Source organism: Diorhabda sublineata, chromosome 1, assembly GCF_026230105.1.
Source record: "Diorhabda sublineata isolate icDioSubl1.1 chromosome 1, icDioSubl1.1, whole genome shotgun sequence".
NCBI classification, from domain to species: domain Eukaryota; kingdom Metazoa; phylum Arthropoda; class Insecta; order Coleoptera; family Chrysomelidae; genus Diorhabda; species Diorhabda sublineata.
The window spans coordinates 42027590-42047725 of record NC_079474.1 but is presented as its reverse complement, the minus strand read 5'-3'; the positions used below and the strand labels follow the sequence as shown (position 1 = coordinate 42047725).

The following is a 20136-nucleotide window of genomic DNA, read 5'->3' as shown; positions in this document are numbered from 1 at the left end:
TTCAAAGGAGGTTTAAAATTAGTTCATTATCTGACATTAACGTTATAATATTAATTAAATTAAAAGATGAGATTGTGTGATTAGAGGCTTCTTGATACTATCCCAGTAGAGAAAATAAATACCTTATACTGATGCTTATCATTCACCTACCATACGTGACAAATGATTACTCTTGATTACCAATATTTCGATTATAACATGTATTCGAACTCTTCTCTCAACAATTACAAACGATATTTGTGGAATTGTTAACGTACAAAATCAAATTTATTTTCTAAACCATTTTCCAAATCCATTTGTTAAAATTAATTGACGTTTAGATTTCGCGTTGTTTGTTTGAATGTAACGACAGTAATCATAAAATCAGCCAAATATTTGCTGAGCAAAGAGCATTATACCTCGCAGCAGCTTCTGATCCAAATTCGTTCATCTTTTGAGTATTGCTGACCTAGAGCTTGGCTCTTAAGCAAAGGTACCCGGAAAATGCTTGACTTAATGCAGTAAAGAATAATTCGACTTGTAAGTGAACCAGAGTTAACAAGAAGCTTGGACATAGAAAAAAGGTCGATGATCTGAATCGGGCTTACCGGATCGATTACTCGATTTTGTTTTACTGCTCATCTGAGCTGTACAAAATAATCCCACCTAGAACGGTATTGGCAAAATCTACTCCACAGGCAAACGTGTCCCATGAACAACGAGTTCGCCTGAAGATGCTCAGAACGTCAATTTATTCTTTTGGAAAAGTACAACAGAAAAGTTAGTTTTTCGCCGTAATATTTTAGTTTTTATTGCGTTTTAATTGAATAGGTTTCTAAGCCGCGCTCATGAACCATTGAGCTATCAAAGCTATTTTACATTTGTAACCGGACTGAGCGAAAAGCTCATAATTGATTACAAAAAGTCGTGTTGAATTCTGGAAAAGAAGTTAATGTAATTAAGAATACTATTATAAAATGAGAAATGTACAGAATAGATCATTTTATGCAAAAAAGCATAAGAGGTTAAAACCTATTACATTCGAGTAGCTCGAGTTGAGCCTGGAGATACCTGAGAATATTGATTTTGAAATTCTTTACGTTGTAGTGTTCGGGAAAGCCGTGTCTCGGTAGCTGATTCTATAGACTTCTTCTTTTTCGCGTGACGTGACTGTTATAGATCGTTAGCTCCCATGTTGACTATCATATTTTCTACTATATGGAATTGCTACGCTGTTGATTTCCAGGTCCATTGACGAATATTTTTTAACCACGATGTTATTCGCGGAACTATGCAACTCCTACTCAGGACTTTGCCATGCATTACTAAGTGAATATCTCACCTTATTAGGGCATGCATTACATGACAAGTATAGTAATTTACAGGGCTTTAGAGTGTTGTTTATTTCTAAAGTTTTGTTTTTGTTCTCAAGAGTCTTGGGACTTGTAATTCTGCGATCCAACTTATATACCGCGATAAACTAACTTTTCTGCCAGGCTTGCACTTTTTCAAAAGAATAAATTGACGTTCTGGACGAACTCGTTGTTCATGGGACACGTTTGCCTGTGGAGTAGATCTTACAAATACCGTTCTAGGTGGGATTATGTTGTAGAACTCATACATCGACTTTTTTTTATATCCAAGTTTCTTGTTAACTCAGGTTCACTTGAAGTCGAATTATTCTTTACTGTATTAAGTCGAGCATGCTCCGGGTACCTATATTTAAGAGCCGTGCTCTAGGTGAGCAAGATTCAAAGGATGAATTTGGGTCTTGTAGAGGATCAGAGCTGCTGCGAGGTATACAGCTTTTTGTTCGTTGTTCTTTGCTCCAAATTTTTGTAAATCTAACTTAGTTATTTCAGCCACACGACTTTGCCAGGACATATTGCTCTGTAGCTTAGCACCAAACAGGAGTATTTGAATGATGGGGATATTTTATGTCTGAATAGGACAGGTTTCATATGGAATTGATAAATTTGACTGATATTATCAAACATTTTACCAATTTTACAATTAAAAACGAGAAAATATGTGACGTTTCAAATCAATAGGTAGATTAAAAGTTAGTGAACATTTCATCTAGGCAGATAAACTAACAGAATATTATTTCTGGTATTCTATTTTGATGATTTCATGATTGCTATCGTTATAAAAACAAACAACGCGAAATCTAAACGTCAATTTTTAATTATTGATCTATGAAAAGCGGAATATTGGAATATTGAATGAAATACAAATACTGCAAAAATCTTATTTAAATCATCAACAATCTAATCAAAATTTTCAGAATTAGTGTTTATTGTTTGAAATGTTAATACTGCAATTTTTTAAATGATGTTTAAATTAAAAATGTGCGAAATATTTTTCTTTTATTCAACGTAACCAGTTGCCACAGTTACCGTTTCCATCCCACTTGTTGGATTTGATCCATTGTCATACCACTGTTTGACATAATAGTACGTCGAAACGTACATCTGCTACAAAAGTATTATACGAGTACTACCCACTTGATTTGTGTACTTACCCTTATCATACCTTAAGAAAACTCGATCTGTACTGACATTTCGTGGGCGCAATGATTAAACTTCACCAAATGCACATACATAACTAATCTCATCACTATTGGCAACTATAAGACGTCGAGCTTCCAGTGTCTTAGTCGAAAAGTAATAAGTAATATGTTTTCTTCTTCCTTAATATCTTGTAAGCATAATTCACATCTTCTGCAAGAACCTAAAATACCGCAAATGGATATCATCTTCAAAAATGAATACATAGGCCTCATTGGGCTACGTCATTCGTGCTAATTGCTCTATTTTGAGCACCATTGTACTCGAAAAATCGCGCGTGTTTCAAATATTTTAATATCCACTTATACTTTCATATACTATTTTCTTTCTTGATTACTTTACATAATTATCTTATCTGATTGCGCTATAATTGATTTAATTGTTTTAATTTTTTTTGTTGTTTTTTGTTTTTACACTAAATCGATTATTCCAAAAGTTTCCCACCGATCATGAAAATTGCAGAAATTCCCCATTTTTCTTACTCAGTTATGGTTTAAAGTTCATTTGAGTAAGTTGTTGTCAGTACCGAGCTGCCTTTTAATATTTGTATTTGAAAGACAATACTCCGCGGAGATCAAATATGGATTGAACAGTGTATTTATAGAACCTCCGAAACCTACGATCGTGAAATTTAGTATAGCACAATGGTACTTGATGAATTAAGATTAAAGTTTGACATAAAATCACTGCACAATTTGGTTGTTTTATTATATATGTAGATGAAACTTTGATTCACCACTACGCTTCGGTAATTTATGAAAAATGAAACATTACTTTTGAAAAGTTTCTACCAAACAAATGTGCAGATAAAATTGTTTTACGAATCACCATATTCTCCATATTTGAGGCCTAGCGTTTATTTGGTTTGAAATTCCGATTATTGAATAAGTTACACGTCTATTTTGTAGAGTAATACGAAAACTCTTATTTTGACGGGTTTTAAAAAGGTATACAAATATCTTGATTTAAAAGCGTGCACTGCTATTTAATAATTAGGTCGAAAACTTATAGAACAATCCTGGTACATGTCGTCATTTAGCAGACGGATATTTGAAGAGCCTGCAAGTGAATATCGACTTTCTTGTCCAAGTACCCTGTATATTTGGGATTATTTTAATCAATCACAATATTCCAGTAAACCATATAAACTTTTATTATCTAATCTAACGATGGATTAAACTATATTGTGTTGACTATAGGCGGAATCGTCGAATTCATACAAATACGACATTGGCCTACTTTTTATATTGTAACTGAATGAAACAAATACAACAAAGCAAATACATAATAACAGATATAGTGAACATTGAATTTCATATGAAGATTATCTTAAAAAATAAACAATAAGAGTAAAACTAATACTGAAAATATCCACACGCAATAAATAATATACTTTACATGGTATTTAGATGTTGTAAACAAAACTTCTTCAAAATTACTTGATTATTTTATTAAGCTTCGTTTTTCAACACAATAAATTAATAGTGTTAACTCTTCAAAATTCGAGGCGGACCACATACGATAGAATTAATATTTCCACAAGTTACAAGAAGGAAGTCACATACATCCTTAATGGAACTAAATTAATACTTTTCAATGAAGCAAAATATCTAGCAGTCATCCTGGATAAAACACTTAGCTGGAACTAGTAATGAAAATTTCAAAAAAAAATTTAATTTCCAAAGATATAACTGTCTGTGTTGACCCAGTTCCAAAAAGAGGTCCTTGCGGTGACAATCATAAGTCCTAAGATTCATTCAAACAAAAATTCTTCGATCAGGCCCGAGTTTATTATGTATTCTAAAAGCTGTATAAATTTCATTAAAATCTACTGAGCGGTTTTCGAGTTGTCACCAGTTCAAAAAACATAGTTTTGAGAAAAACGCGTTTAAAGTTTCACACTGGATTTACGTACAGAAATACGAATTATTAAATTACTTACACCGAGTCATCTATTCCTTAGCCATATAATAGTTCGTCTGCCATTGTGGAAGTTTCCAAAACATCAATTTGCTGTTGCCTACGAAGCATTCTGCCTTCCCGAGTGTTGTCGTTGGCGCGCTGATCTGCCACTTTCACACGTGCAGCATCCATTTTTTCAGCTACCTGCTCTCGAGCGCTTTGAAGTGCCCGAGCTCTCTTTGTTATTTGTCGAATAACTCAAAAACTAATTATCGGATCAACTTGAAATTTTCAGGGAATATTTTTAAGATATTACACTTAACGAAAATGCAAAAAAATTTGATTTTTTGAAAATTCGGACTATCCCTAACCCCATAATGGATATACCAGTCATCAAACCCATAATTACATGTGCTTATTTGTTGGTCGAAAACTGAGTAAACAACAGCTCCAAAAAAAAAAATAAACAAGATTCCAAGGCTAATCTGTCTATGTATTACAAAGGCAATGTCAACTTACCCCACTACAGCCTTAGAGGCGCTACTGAACCTGCCTCTTCTTCACCTCATAGTGAAGAAAGAGCCCACAAGCTAATCCAGACAGTAAAACTAAAGCCAAGAAATCTGATAGGATTCTAGATCTAATAAAGTTAGAAAGCCGTGACAATCCAATGGACCAAATGCATAGCATGTTGCACAAAGATACCCCATTCGAAGTTGTAATTAATGACCGTTATTTATGAATCAACAGAAATCTTTCGAAATCACTAAATGTATCTCTCTGGTACACAAACGGTTCGAAGCTAGCACAAAAACGTGGATTAGGAATTTATGGACCAGAATGCAAGTTATTCATACCTCTAGGAATATCACTCACCGTTTTTCAGGTAGAGCTGCTAGCAATAAACAAATGTGCTCAGGAGTGTTTGAATAAAAACCTCTCTAAAAAGCTCATACACATTCTCTCAAATATCCAAGCGACCTTTGAGGTTTTGAAAGCTAAACTAGTGTGGGAGTGTAAACAAACTTTATCGTCGTCATCGAACGATCCTTGACGATTCGGTTATTGCCAGCCGTTAATTCAGTTTGTTGTGTTTAGAACCTCATGCTGACAAAACTTGACTCAATGTTTCTAAGCCGGTATAATTGTATTCTGGATAATCTGCTACCTTTTGCTGTATTACTTCTAATGTTACAGCCCTGTTCTCGTTATATAAACTGTCCAACGTATAAAATCTTGAGTAGCTTAGTTTCAATTTACATGTTTTTCGATTCTGTGATTGATCCACAGAAACCCCTTTCGTGACTACTCGATAAATGGAAATTTTATTTACTCTAGTTACTTCATCAATTCTTATTATGATTGCTGAATATTGGAATGTATTTAAAATAACTTGCTGTGTTTGTCAGCCACGCCAATGCTTATCGCAGACTCTCTAGCAAGAATATTTCGAAGAAATTGTATACATACGGCTTCGGCCAGTAGAAATGCATTTACGTTTACGATTCGATGTTTTCATTGGAATATAATGGTAACGAGGAGTCCACAGGGACTGACGGTTTGTTATATGTTTACCGAATTTTATACGGGAAGTAAACATTATTTTTCATTTCTAAATTTGGTGTGACTGCCGTGCGTATTTGGAAATATTGATTGTTCATCGCATAAATGTCTTCTGTAATTGATATTGAAAGAACTATACCAGACAATATAATTCTTCATCTAAAACATATAATTCTGATTCAGTTGGCGTGCTTCACGTTTTTTTAACTGAAATTGAATTTTTGCAGTATTCCTTTGAAAGCAATGAAAAATAAATAATATTTTTGATCACTGTCTTTTATCAATATGAGAATTATATTATGTTTGTTCAGTATGTACCAATTAATCACAATTACCATTGTAAAATAATTTCTCTCTGATTTATTTCATTTTTATTGCACTTTACATACAAAGTTCCGATAAAATCTTCTTATCTTAACGATAGGATTTTGTTTCTTAATTCAATCGTAATTTAAACCTCTCGTCATTTTTTCTTGATTACCCGTGTGACTGAATACTCGAATACAGATATACTGAGAGGTAAGATTAAATTTGTATTGTTTTTAAGTTTTTCCAAGGCTTTTCTATGAAAAGTGCAACGTTAAATAGATTAAATTACTGTTATTTCGTCATTTTATCAAACATGATTGATAACAGAACTAGTGGAAATTATATCTAGTAGCATTAAATTAATATTCGTCAAAATAAAAATAAAAAAAAGTTTACAAACAACTAAGAAAATGTTTGTTCTTAGTTAAACAAAAAGTGAATAAGGATAAAATAACTGACCATAATTAATTTCACTGTCAATATTTATCTTTATTTTTTACTAGTTTTAAACTAAAATTGTCCTACAAAGCATCCTAATCCTTTAGAGTTGTTACAATAATTCTTTTCTTAAAGTGTTTTCTAGTTTTTTTTTAATACAATCATTTCATGTACGCTGTAAATGTATCTCGGCCAAGTACTCGGGCGATCTACTTCGATGCGACGAATACATATTAACATTTCTCTGTAAAATAATAAGATAAACATAAATAACTAAAGATCATTTATAAGGATGGAAGTGCAGCAGTCGAATTAAGGCAATATCTAACACTGTGCTGCAACCTGCAATGTTAATAAAAGTGGAATTACACTTTACTTTATGTTTCCTTCTAGCCTGAGCCAGATTCTACAATTTTCTCCTTCTATGGGAGATATAGTTATAGGTCGATCGAAAATCAAACAAAACAAATTGGAATGAAATAACTCGCCTGTCAGTCGACCGAGTACTCTGATTATGGCCCAATTACACCTACCGAAAGCTCGGCCGAGTAAGGAAGGATCCCCAGCACCAGTCGAACTCTCTTATGAGTATGAATGAGTGAATGTATTGGAATATCCCTGAAATTCGAGAGAATGTTGAGCTAGTTGCTGTATAGGTATTTTCTATGAAATTAAAGAGAGGTTTCGTGCTGTGTATCATATGTGATACCCAACGAGATGTGGGCAAGTCCAGATGTCAAAAATCAATGGAATAGTGGAAGCATTTGAAATGTTATGTTTTAATTTACTAGTAGATTCTGTCAGATAGCAGTATACGTGTATACGAATCTTCCTACTGTAAAAAGTTACCACATGGTTTTTAAAGTTCATCAGTGAATAACTATTGCGACGAAAACAAAAAACTTAGAATCTAATGCTTGATGGGAATACAATAAAAGAGTGTAGCAATGATTAAAGTCCCTTATTAACAAAAAATTAGAACGATTTCATTCGATTAGCCACCTGGGGCCCACACAAGCAAGTATCTCACAGAGCACCAAACGGTAACATCACGCCGAATAACCACATAAACTTGATTGGCCAATTTCGGGTTAAATTGCTATACATTCCACTTTTCTTGTGAATGAATACTTAATACTTAATACTTAATTATATAGGAATCACCAGAAGCATCAAATAATAAGTAAAAAGTAAAAAGTAAAAAGAAATTGATTCTAGGTAATTATAAATGTATATTCACTAGGTATATTGCTATTATGTTATTTTTTTTATTTCCATCGGTCAATTGTTCAATCAGTCATTTTGGTTTTTCTTTTTGAAAATGTCATCATAATTAAACAAACGAATAAAAAACACGATTATCTTAAATTTACGGTCCAGGACTATTTAAATTGTCCTTGATACAGGATAAACAAGGTTCAAGTGATATCATCAATAATAGTTTACTTAAATGTACTGAATAGACTATTTATCATCCACCACCACTACACCAACACTACACTACACTGTCTGACGCGTGTTTCGATAACCAAATTATCGTCTTCAGAGACCGAAGGTAAAGTAAAACCTAATGACTTGACTTACCTATTTTATACTAAAATTTTCCCACCATATCTTTGTCAAGGAATAAATGTAAAGATTCCTGCCAAGGAGGTTTTCCCGCTGGAATTAATTTCCGCGGAAGAAGATTTATTGGTGGGAAAATTTAGTATAAAACAGGTAAGTCAATAAGGTTTCACTTTACCTTAATTCCCTGAAGACGATAACTTGGTTATCGAAACGCGCGTCGGACATTGTAATTGTGAGTGTTGGTATACAGAGTGTGTTTAGTATGAATATCACTAACGGTTCCAGAAATTCCAACTTAGTTACTTGAATGTAGGACTTCTATTTTTTTAAGACGCTTTTAGTTATTAGCTTTGTCTATATCTATTGAAAATAATTTCTAAAAAGTCGATTTCGAGTTTTCAAAACATCAGATTCATCTACAGCCACGCAAAAATGTCAAAGATGGATCCCAAATAATCTTAATAAATACCTTTGATAAATAAGTCGGAAAAAAGCGACTGTGGGATCAATTTTCCCATTTGGATGAGATTCAGATACTAGGGACTGGTTTAGTACAGTTATTTTCAGATCGAAACATAATATCTACGTAATTTTTTGTATATAAGTAGAACTTCCAGAGTTCCCCTAGCTTCTGTTCTTGCTTTCAAAATATGTCGTCAACAAGTTCTCTTTGAGGTGATGACACAACATGTACATGGATTTTCGGGAGCAGCAAAATACTAATTAATCTAAAACTTTCTTGAGTTCGAGATAGTTTGAGTGTGAGATAAGATTAAAAATATGTTAGGAACCACAAATAGATGAGGATTTCAATTCAATATTTAACTATACAAGCACATACAATTTCGGAGTATACTCAGTTACCATATAAAATCTAAGCACGCGCTTAGCTAATGTCAACAACTTGTAGTATTCCAGTTTCATAATGTTTATTGATCTGTTGTTAGCAAATTTTTGTACACTGTCCTTTCTGGAGATGACGCATTCTCCATCAATGCAATGTAACATAGTTTCTAACTTTCTATTCAGATTGAAATACATATTTATTCAATTCACAATCGAGGAACAATTTTAATTTATGTTATCTATACCAGAAGGTAACTTTTCAGCGCTGTTTTGAATGAAAAACATTTTTTTTTTCGTTTACCAAGCACGTGAAAAATGCGTTGTTATTAACATTTTTTGTTAGCTATTAATTTAATTGTACGTCTGGCATTTATGACCAGTCATGAACTAAAATCCTTACGAAAATATGTACGAGTGTAATCCTTGATTTCAACAACCGTTTGTGAAGATAATTTTAATGTTAAACAATTGTTTATAAAATATTATGTCACTATTTACGTCGCAGTCGCAGTTCGGTGAAATTTGACTACTTGTAAAATATTTTAAGCCACATAAATTTTGAAATACGGTGTAAATAGAAAAAATAGTTACTGAAAAGAATATAGTATGAAGGACAAAGACGTTAAATATACGAGGATGGTCCCAGAAGTACCGGTAGCTGCTTGAAAAATTGTAACCATTGTATTAAAAAATATACAATCTATACATCATATGTTTAGTATTTGTTTGGCAGCCATCAATAGTGAACGTTAATTTGTAAACTTGAAAATAATTGGTTATTCATAACTTTTATTTGAAAGGCATTAGTCCAACCAATATAAAAGCTGAACTGGATTCTACTTTGGGTGAGACTGCTCCCTTCGTAAAATTCCCAGTAAAATATTGGGTATCAGAGTTTAAACGAGGCCGTACGACCAGCGAAGACCAGCATCGCAGTGATCGATAAAATGAAGTGACGACTCCAGAAATGTTGAAGAAAATATTCAAAGCGGTACTGGATGATCGTAGAAAATTTGGACATGAAAAAGCTGTGCTTAAGATGGGTGCCTCGTTTTCTCACAATGGAACACAAACAGTATCGTGAAAATGTTTCCATTGAATGTTTGGCAGTGGCAGAATTAAAACCGAATTTTTGCGCCGTTTTATAACCATGGATGGAACATGGGTCCATCACTTAAAACACAATGGATTGAAGAGGGAAAACTAGCTCCCAAGAAGGCAAAGATCGTTCGATTTTTTGGGATGCGAGTGGGATAATTTTTATACCATCAACGGCGAGTATTAGGGCCCTTTCACACCAAACGAATCCGAATCAATCAGAATCACTTCGAATCAAGTTGAATCTGATTGACCAAGATTCGGCTTCGAGCGCTCCGTTTAAATGTGAAGGGACTCTTTTCCCGTCTTCAGACCGGACGAATCTGGTTCAATCAGGCCGTTGCCTCCTACGAAACACTATTGCATTTAAAACAACTTTGTCTATGATGATAGCTCAAAAGCAACTAAAAGAAGGAAAACAAAAAGAAGATGAAAGTATTTTTATAGATTCAGGTTGATTCAGCTGATGTGAAAGAGTGGAGATGACGAATTAGATTCAACTTGATTCGGAGTGATCCAGATTGGTTCGGATTCGTTTGGTGTGAAGGGGCCTTATGCGAACTTATTGCAACGTTTGAGCGTAGTAATCAAGCAAAAATGGCCGCAAATTTGAAAAAATGGCTCGGTGGTTCAACAATAAAGAGGTGATGTCGGCTGTTAAGGCTATTTTGAGGAGTTTAACGATTCTTATTATAAAAAGGGTATTCGAACTCATTGAACATTGCTGGAAAAATAAAATAAATAAATATATATATATACATATTTATAACCTCTGTTGTTATATATGTACTGCATGCCCAAATGTTATCGAAAGATAGGCTTTGTTAAGATAAAGTGTCAAAGATATTTATAATATATTCAAAGTAATTATATATTTAAATTTTTGCTGGTATTACATAAAGATAACGTATATTAAAGGAAATATACACTATTTTTTCTACTTCCATGGAAAAGTATTTTCCAATTAATAATTATTATATTTATTCTACAAAACAACAAAAATGAAGGTCGTTTTAACATATGAACTCCTAAGCATATCAATTCATCAGTCCATTTTGTTTAAGCGAAAACTTTTGTTTGTATAATTTGTAGTTTATTTAGGAGGTGAATCTCACTCGGGTGAATGTTTCATATCTATATTCAATTGAAGTAAAACATTAGATATATTTATTTTATTTGGTAATTTTTTTTAATGTAACCATCTCAAGGAAATGGGTCCTCAGGTACTAATTCGGGTATAGTTTCGAATTCAGGAAAACCTCCAATCTTGCTGTGATTTTTTGTTTTGCCAAAGCTTATCCTTGATTAGAGAAGATACTCCCTATAAGAATTTTTACCGAAAAGCTTTTTTTGCACCAAGCCACTTTTAAAACTATCATATTTCACTTGATACTTCCAAAAATATTTTTTGATGAAAATCCGGAATTTTCTTCTGTAATGAAGTACAAACTTCGGTAAAATTTTCAGCAAAATCATCTTTTCGGGATTATATCTGTTGAAGTTTCTTAATTTTCAATATTATTTACTTTGAAGTGCCTGACATAGAATTTTTCGGAATCATTTCCCGGGTTTGGATGAAAAAAATTGAAAAAAGTGTTTTTTCAGTATTTTGAGAACAGAATAAGTTAGAAGTTAGAGAAAAACTTGGAATGAAAGCTACAGTTTTTCGAGATTATTAATATTTACAAAGAAATGGTGATGTTAATTACATTACAGAGTTAATAAGTCATTGAAAAAGTACCATTATTAAAAAAAAACACTTGGGGTGAAATTACATTGTTTGACTCGCGTTTCGATAACAAGGTTATCATCTTCAGACACAGAAACTCTACCTTCTGTCGTATCTATTTTCAATTCAAAATGTATTTAAGATTCTACCATTTGTTAACCCATTGGTGGAGGTGGTCAAGTGGTGACCACTTTTTTTACCTTACATTGGGCACCGTAATGTTTATTGATTAAAGTTATTATTGCTATTCAAACAGCTGACCAATCTTGCAACAGAGTTCACCATAAGACTTTTCAGAAACTATGAATGAAACTGAATATTCGGAAACTAACTCGAATCACGTTCATTTTTGTTCGGAGTTAATTAATTGAGTCGTAATCATATAATATGATCCTTTCTACCCTCATAGACCAATGGGTAAATGCTATCTGTTGATGGTTTGTTTTCTGAACTTATTTATTCTCTTCAAATGGTTGTCTACTATTGATTTTCGTGACTAACGTCATAGCTAGGTTAACGAGGTTTGCGGTTTTTATACATTTCACCATTTCAGCATAAAAATAGTTCATTGCTGTTAATCTTTAGTGCAAAATCAGTTTGAGGGGGTAAATCGTTGATAAATGCTCAATAACAATTATTGACGATCTAAAATCTGGAAACTATGATCAGAATCTAGTTCTGGCTTAGGATCCACAATCAGCTGATACAAAGAGCCCTTATGCTTCATGGATAGCTTCAGAAGTGAATAATTTTCTAGATTGTTCAATTCATTCTTCGTTCACATACAATTTTAATTGGTCACTTGCAATAAGAACAAACATTTCCGCGACAATCATGATTTATAAAGAGAATCGTTTTTTTTACCTAATCATACTTTTCTGTCTTTCTAGCTTTTTGAAGTGAGTGTCTAATAAATAGCAACCAATTTGATAGTAAAGATAGTGAAGATCATTGTTATTATTATTACTGACTTATTTCTTTTATGTTTGTTCTCATATTTTCAATTCCTGTTTTTAATTTTTTCAGATGAAGATCAAACAGGTGACAAATTTCTTCTCCGCACTCGGTCGTAAAAAAAGAAACGATGGGGAAGGAAGCAGTCCTTTAGCTAGAGTTTTAACACTTGTGGATTTGACTGCGTTAGGCGTTGGGTCTACTTTAGGGTTAGGAGTCTACGTTCTCGCCGGATCTGTTGCAAAAACTGTAGCTGGTCCTGCCGTTTGTATTTCGTTTCTAGTGGCAGCTGTAGCGTCTGCAGTTGCAGGTAAAAAATTTAAAAAGTACCTGAATAGTAGGTATTTCAGTTCAATAACAAAATTGTTTATATAATTGCAATGCGGTATTTCAACCTCCACATTCCATGGGAAAATAAGTTGTTGTTTTTATACATGGTTAATTTCTAGTGATATCTTGGATAAAAATATAGCACCATGATGCAATCGATTTCAGCAAAGACAATTTAATTGATTTGACATTACACAACAACCTTGTATGTAAGCTCCATAAAAACTTATGAGCCAGTATCAGTTTCGATTCAGAATATTGATTAGATTCAGTCACAACTTATGTTGTATAATAAATAACACGCGATATTCGAAGCAAATTATGTATACAGTGTATTTACGTGAAAAAGGTATTCTTTATAAACAGTTCGGCATGGTCCAAAACCCAAAATAGAATAAATCACATATCAAAATTAGTAGTCGTATAAGAGATTTGTAGAAAATTTGACTTCTGCTTAAAAGGAAGTAACTTTACTTAATAATGTAATTTATTTAAATAAAAAAGTTCAAAAATATAAATAACTTCCAAATACCTTGTTTTTTATTATTGAAAAAACGTTTTTTTCGAAATTTTATTCATAAAAACCAATTAAATAATTATAAATTTAAATGTTATAATACACCTTATAGACCAAGGTCAAAGCATTCAAAAATTATAAAAACTGAACAAAAATAATAGTAGGATAAAAAAAGGAGAATATGATAAAGAATAAAAGAAAAATAAATTATGGGCGATCGGTGTTCGGAAAGTGGGAAGGGATTTTTAGGGTGAAAAATGGTTTATTTCCATATACAGCAAAACTACAATTCCTAAGGAAAAAATCGAATAGCAAAGTAGTAGGTAATACAAAGATCTACAACTTTTGTATTTACAATTTTTTCACATAACCTGAAAATTTATGTGAAAAATACAAATAACCAAGTTTTTGGTTTGTTACTTTTCTTTTTTAAAAAAAAAAATTTTTTCTACGAATTCTGGGGAAAACTCACCATTCTACGTCCCAAATACACTGTAATTTATTTGATTTAAAATATTGATATTAGCTTTTTTCAAAAAGTCGGTGTGCTTTGAGTTACTTATTAAAATTTATACTTTAATTAATCAAAAAACGTAAGATTACATGTTACGTTGATCTACGAAAAAATTGCAAATTGAAATATACTACCCCGAAATTTAAAAATCAGTTACTAAAAGAGAAGTGGTAGAAAAACCTCAGACAATATTCTAGAGTTCGTATCAAAGCCATACAAATATGCCATGTTTGCAGAAAAATTTTCATATATAGAAAAAACCAACGACAAAATAATAAAAATTTCAAGGAAAATATTACAGTCTCAAGGGTTTTCTTGTAAACAAGTAGAAGATGATGGTGACACCATAATTAAAACCTCGATAGAAATTGCCAGAGATACTCATAAAACTGTCATTGTTGTTTTTCTAGATTTTTTGCATTTTCTGAGCACATTTACTATCAAAATGTACATTTTTTAAATCATCAGAAATTAGAGCACACCGACTTTTTGAAAAAAGCTGATATTTTGACGCGAATTTTCGATTGAAAGCTAAGTTGCTTTTTTGATATTAAGTTAAGGTAAAAAAATAAATATTTTAACTCAAATAATAAATTACAGAGTATTCTGAAAAAGATAAAAATAAAAAAACTTGGTTAATTGAAAGTTTCTCTTAAATTTTCATGTTATGTCAAAAATTGAAAATACAAAAGTTGTATTACTTAAAACTTTGCTAATTTTTACCCTTAAAAACTCACCTCCGATAAGTTTCATCCTATCCGTTATTATTTTTGGTTCCAAATATTATCGACCCTGGTCTATTAATTGTTCAATAATTTACAACAACGTATTTGAATTGATAACCAATTGTATTTATGATCAAAAATACTGCTATCTTGTTTTAAACGTGATATGTAGATTCGGAAAAATAATCGTTCTCAACCAAAATGGGTTATCACTTATTATTTCGGCAGGTTTGTGTTATGCAGAATTTGCCGCGAGAGTACCGAAAGCCGGATCAGCTTACGTTTATAGTTATGTTAGTGTTGGAGAATTTGTAGCATTCGTTATTGGCTGGAACCTTATTTTAGAATATGTGATCGGTAAGTTGACAATGTAATACTTTATATAAGCTGACCAATTAGCGTGTGCTCCACGATCACGCATAGGTGGATTTTTTTCATTTCATTTTATTTCTCAATGAAAAGCTTTGAGCATTATTAAAAAAATTTGTAACGCTGACCAATTAATAAAACTAACTAACCTTTCATGACAATTCCTGACCTTTCAGATGGTATAATTGGTCAATCGAAATTCCTCACAAGGGGTGCTAAGATCGCGAGGTTAAAATTTTGAATCTCTGTAGATTCATCACACGCGGTAATATAATTATTACAGAATCATCACTATTCAAATAATCGGAAATAAATGAAAATTAATGAATTCTGAATATGGTCTTAAATTTTTCTATTGAAAAGTCGTCTTGTTATTAAGTTTATTTTAATTAAAAATTGATTTTTAAAACCAATTTCGGTTTTTATCCTTTATTTGATACATACCAAAATAGGTTAGTCACAATAGGATTTAGAGAAATCTACGCGGGATTATTGAAATGTATTTTTTTATTTATTCTTTCCATACAAATCTAGCCCGATATTTGTTTTGTAAACTTAGTAAACCAGCTTCTTCGGAGGTGATTAAAATATTCTTTTAAGTTGATGATTATTATGTAAGTTTGTAATTCAAATTCTTATTCTAATTTCTTCAACTGATTAAGAACATAATATCAATGATTTTGTACAAATAATAGTGGAAAATAAATTATTTATTAGATTTATAGAGACAGATACTAAATTTGAGTTATTTAAATCTAAACTACGTTATATTTCACGCCTTGTTTCACTTGTTTAATACTCAGTTTAAAAACTAGCAATTCTAATCAAACCATTTTTCATTCGAAATAGTGCCGAGGTTAATTTTCTGTCAACTAGTTACAAAATACTGATTCTTTTAATTGTTCTAACATCAATGCAGAATGTTTTTATTAATTATCTGAAAATCTTAGTTAGGTGTCGTTAATCGGACATAAAATTCCCCATATATAGATATTGTCAATTGTCAAAATGTATGGTATCAAATCTTAACTCTAGCTAGCTTATTTATAGAGTGAATTATTTCATTCAAAATAATAGTTACGTGTCAGCTGTTGAATCCAAAAGTGTCCAAAAACTTACGAATTAATAAAGGCGTTTTGTGGCATTGCGTGTGGTCATGATTTTTTTTGATTTTAAGAAAACCTTGTGGGATTTCCTAACATTGAAATCTGATTATCAGCGGGATCGATAAATAGTTTCATTCTATAAAAAGTTACCATAAATGTCCCGAACCTAAGGGTTTTACTCAGTAGAAACTCCTTGAATTGTATTACAATTAACACTACACAATATGTAATTTCGCAGTTTGGTAAACTTTTACACTAATTACTTAAGATAACTAACGCTTCATTCTCTCCAGTCTTCTATCTAGATTGATGTTATTGAGTATAACCGAATTGCTTCGATGTTCACGTTCACGCCGCAACAGAGTGCATCAACAATACTCCTCAGCGTTTTATTTTGTGGTATCTGGATTATTTTTGTGTTGATTTCGCTGAAACATCCCCATAGTTGAATTCCGTAACTTCATCAGAGTTCATTTATATATTACTAATTTATTATATTGACATAGTGGATTTTCTTCCCAGCAATCAAAACATATTCTTGTATGTAGTGCCTATTTCTTTATCGCTTCTTTTCTATGTGAAGTTTCCAGCGTAATTTCCCATCTAGTGTTAGTTCCAGATACATTGCTGTATTACCATACATATGGTATCCTCTTGTTTAAGCTAACTTTCCATTTCTTGGTTCAATAATTAATTTTATCGATTGGCGTCTGTATGTTGATTGTTGCTTCTTCGTTTTTGTCGCCTTCAGCCAGGTTAGCTGTGTCGTCAGCAAATGTCTTCTGAGTACTGTTTCTTGTACTTTATTGACTCCTCTTCTAAATATCACTTGCAAGTAGTCTTCAAAAACTTAATATTATTAATATGTGCGTCCAAAATATATATTATACGAAAAATTGAAGATCTCATTGAAACAGCAATAGTAACAGACCGAGAAACCGGAATAATTTCAAACTTATTTTCGTGCACTCGCAAACGACTAACTACGAATATTTTTTCAATATTCTTTTTACATTCTACGGGAGTGAAATTAGCAGAAGTTTTATGAAATAAACAAATAGCTGCAGAGAAAAAAAAATAAACACTGCAATTTATAATTTTTTAATAAATTGAATGGACAACAGTAAAGATGTAAAATGTAGTACGATTCATTATAAATGAGAAATAACCACCTCAAGCCAAAATACATGAAGGTAGCCTACGTGTCATGAGTTGCTGTACACGTTCAAAGATGTGTATTTCTTATAGTGTCACACGCTGTTTGAATACGATTATTCGAATCGTTGATATCAACTAACGGTGTCATCTAGCCTAATGATTTAAGGTCACCTCATAAACAGAAATCACAAGGATTTAACTTTGGAGATCCAGAAGGCCAACGTTGGGGCCAAACTCGATCAATCCAACGGTTGAGATATGCTGCATCTAAATATTGCTTAGTAGTCTGTTGAGAGAATCATTTTCGAGAAAACTTGTATAAGAAATTTCATTCAATGGCTGAGGCAGAAAATGTTGTTATACCCTACAATATCAATCCATACATCAAAAAATATTTTGAAAATGGTGCTCTATAATTATATGGGAATTCTCGTCTGACTATATCCGCAAGATACTCTTGAAAACAATACATTATATAAAAATTTGAGGGCTGTGTCGGATTTCGTGTGTTAACCATTCACAAAATCTAACTCGTTGAGGAAAATCTCCATATAAATGAGCTTGAACCCATTGGATATAATTGCTGCTCTTTCATATCTCACCACATAGATGAAAGGCTGATATTTAGGGTGTTGGTAATTGTTCTAGTCCTTGTTTCCAATTGTACACAATCTTCATCTGAAATTGCTGTTTATACCATTAAATTCCAGTTTCAGATAGGCGGTTGTGTCTAACTGCAAATATGGAATGATGAGGCGTCAATCGTTGCCGATATTTTTCAGCATAAAGACGTCTAGCTTGCAATATCATACACAAAATTCATGTCGGACTTTTCAGCGTTTCTATACATGTTACAATACACAGATAACGCATAATATCCTACAGACCTCGATTGGTAACTATCAACAATAGTGCTAGACATCATTCTACTATAATTTTAAAAAACATTAGGTAAACACGGTAAATGAATAGTCGAATTTTATGAAACTTCATCTTGAAAAAAATTTTGATATGAAATATGAAATATGAAAAGTAAGGGTTGCTAATTGCACCCCCGTAATATGTAACAGGAATATTGAAAAAATAGCCGTAGTAAGTCTTCTACGAGTGCACGAAAATTACAGAATTTCAAGTTTCTAGTTTTACAGAGAATTCTAGAAAAACAAATAAAATCTAAATTTTAGTCATTTTCTTTTAAGGGTGATATCTCGGAAAAGGGTGAGCTGAGGAAGAAAAAAAAACATCTTAATTTCATACGAGCAATTACCTCCTGAATTTTGTCTCATAAATTTATAAATATCCTGTATGTGTAGTAATTTAATTTGGGCTGCTAGTACACTAACTAACTCAAAATTGCACTGTCGAAGGCACGTGTCGAAAACCACGTTATCGGCTTCTAACTGCTAGTTTACCTATTCATTTTCAATGAATTCTAACTTTCCTTTCTTCTGAAAGAAAAAGGAAATTAAAAACATTTAGGTGTTCAAATTTACTAATCATTTTCTCAAGTCTAATAAAATGAAAATTTTAATATTACCTTGCAGGTACGGCAAGTGTGGCACGTGGAATGAGTAGTTATTTAGACGCACTGGTAGACAAAAAAATCAAAAATCAACTAACAGAATGGATGCCTATAGATATTTCGTTTTTATCTCCCTACCCAGACTTTTTATCGTTTATTTTTGTTATGGTATTAACAGGTAAGATAAAATTCACTTATAGTTGAATCTGTAATCGTTCAATCAATACTATGGTCACAAGTAGATTATTTAATCCACTCACAGGTTTTTTCCATCTCATTTGTAATATTCCTATATCGATAGCCGGGATATGCAGAAATTTATTTTTCCTACGACAACTTATGAAAATGATAGATTGCACACTTATTTTTACCTAAAAAGTAGTTTATTTCACGCATGTACTAAAAAATAACAAAACATACATGTTTTGAAATGCTTCTTTTTCTTATGTTATATATGGTCTCGAACGATAGAGGAAATACGCGAATACAATATGAAACTGGCTGGGTACCGAGAGGTAAAAGGCTAAGTTTAAGAATACTGAAGAAGTAGACAATATGAAATTTATTGTTCTATTGTTTGTTTTTTCTGTTCTTTAATTATAAAATATTTCATAATCATTCTTTTCGTTTTTGTTATCTCTACTATTACAAAATAAAAAATATTTTGTAGGATTTTTTAACTTTTCATCACACGTGTTTAACTACTTTTCATCTCTTGTGGGATATTGTTTACTTGACTTTCTTATTTGAAAAATAGTGTACACAACTCATTGGAAAGTGTATTTCGCACTCGTTACGTTACGTATCACTTTCCAAACTCGTTATGTACTCGTAATATACTAATACCGTCTTGATTAATCCTAAGTTATGAAAGAGAGACTTCAATTGGCAATTATTCTCACGATATCAAAGTACTTGAGAACAACGGTTTAAATATG

General features: G+C 32.1%; 1 protein-coding gene across 3 annotated transcripts in view; it reads left to right on the top strand.

The window, feature by feature from the left end:
* LOC130445193 (cationic amino acid transporter 2-like) overlaps positions 1 to 20136 on the top strand; it is a 50942-nt gene that overhangs the window by 16859 nt on the left and 13947 nt on the right. For 2 of the 3 annotated variants that reach the window (XM_056780739.1, XM_056780746.1), the window contains exons 2-4: positions 13030 to 13267; positions 15272 to 15400; positions 19221 to 19376. In XM_056780739.1, coding sequence (XP_056636717.1) covers positions 13030 to 13267; positions 15272 to 15400; positions 19221 to 19376 — 523 coding nt within the window. Of the gene's footprint in view, positions 1 to 6445; positions 6534 to 13029; positions 13268 to 15271; positions 15401 to 19220; positions 19377 to 20136 lie in introns of those variants that run through there. The other variant, XM_056780752.1, reaches the window with a different exon arrangement.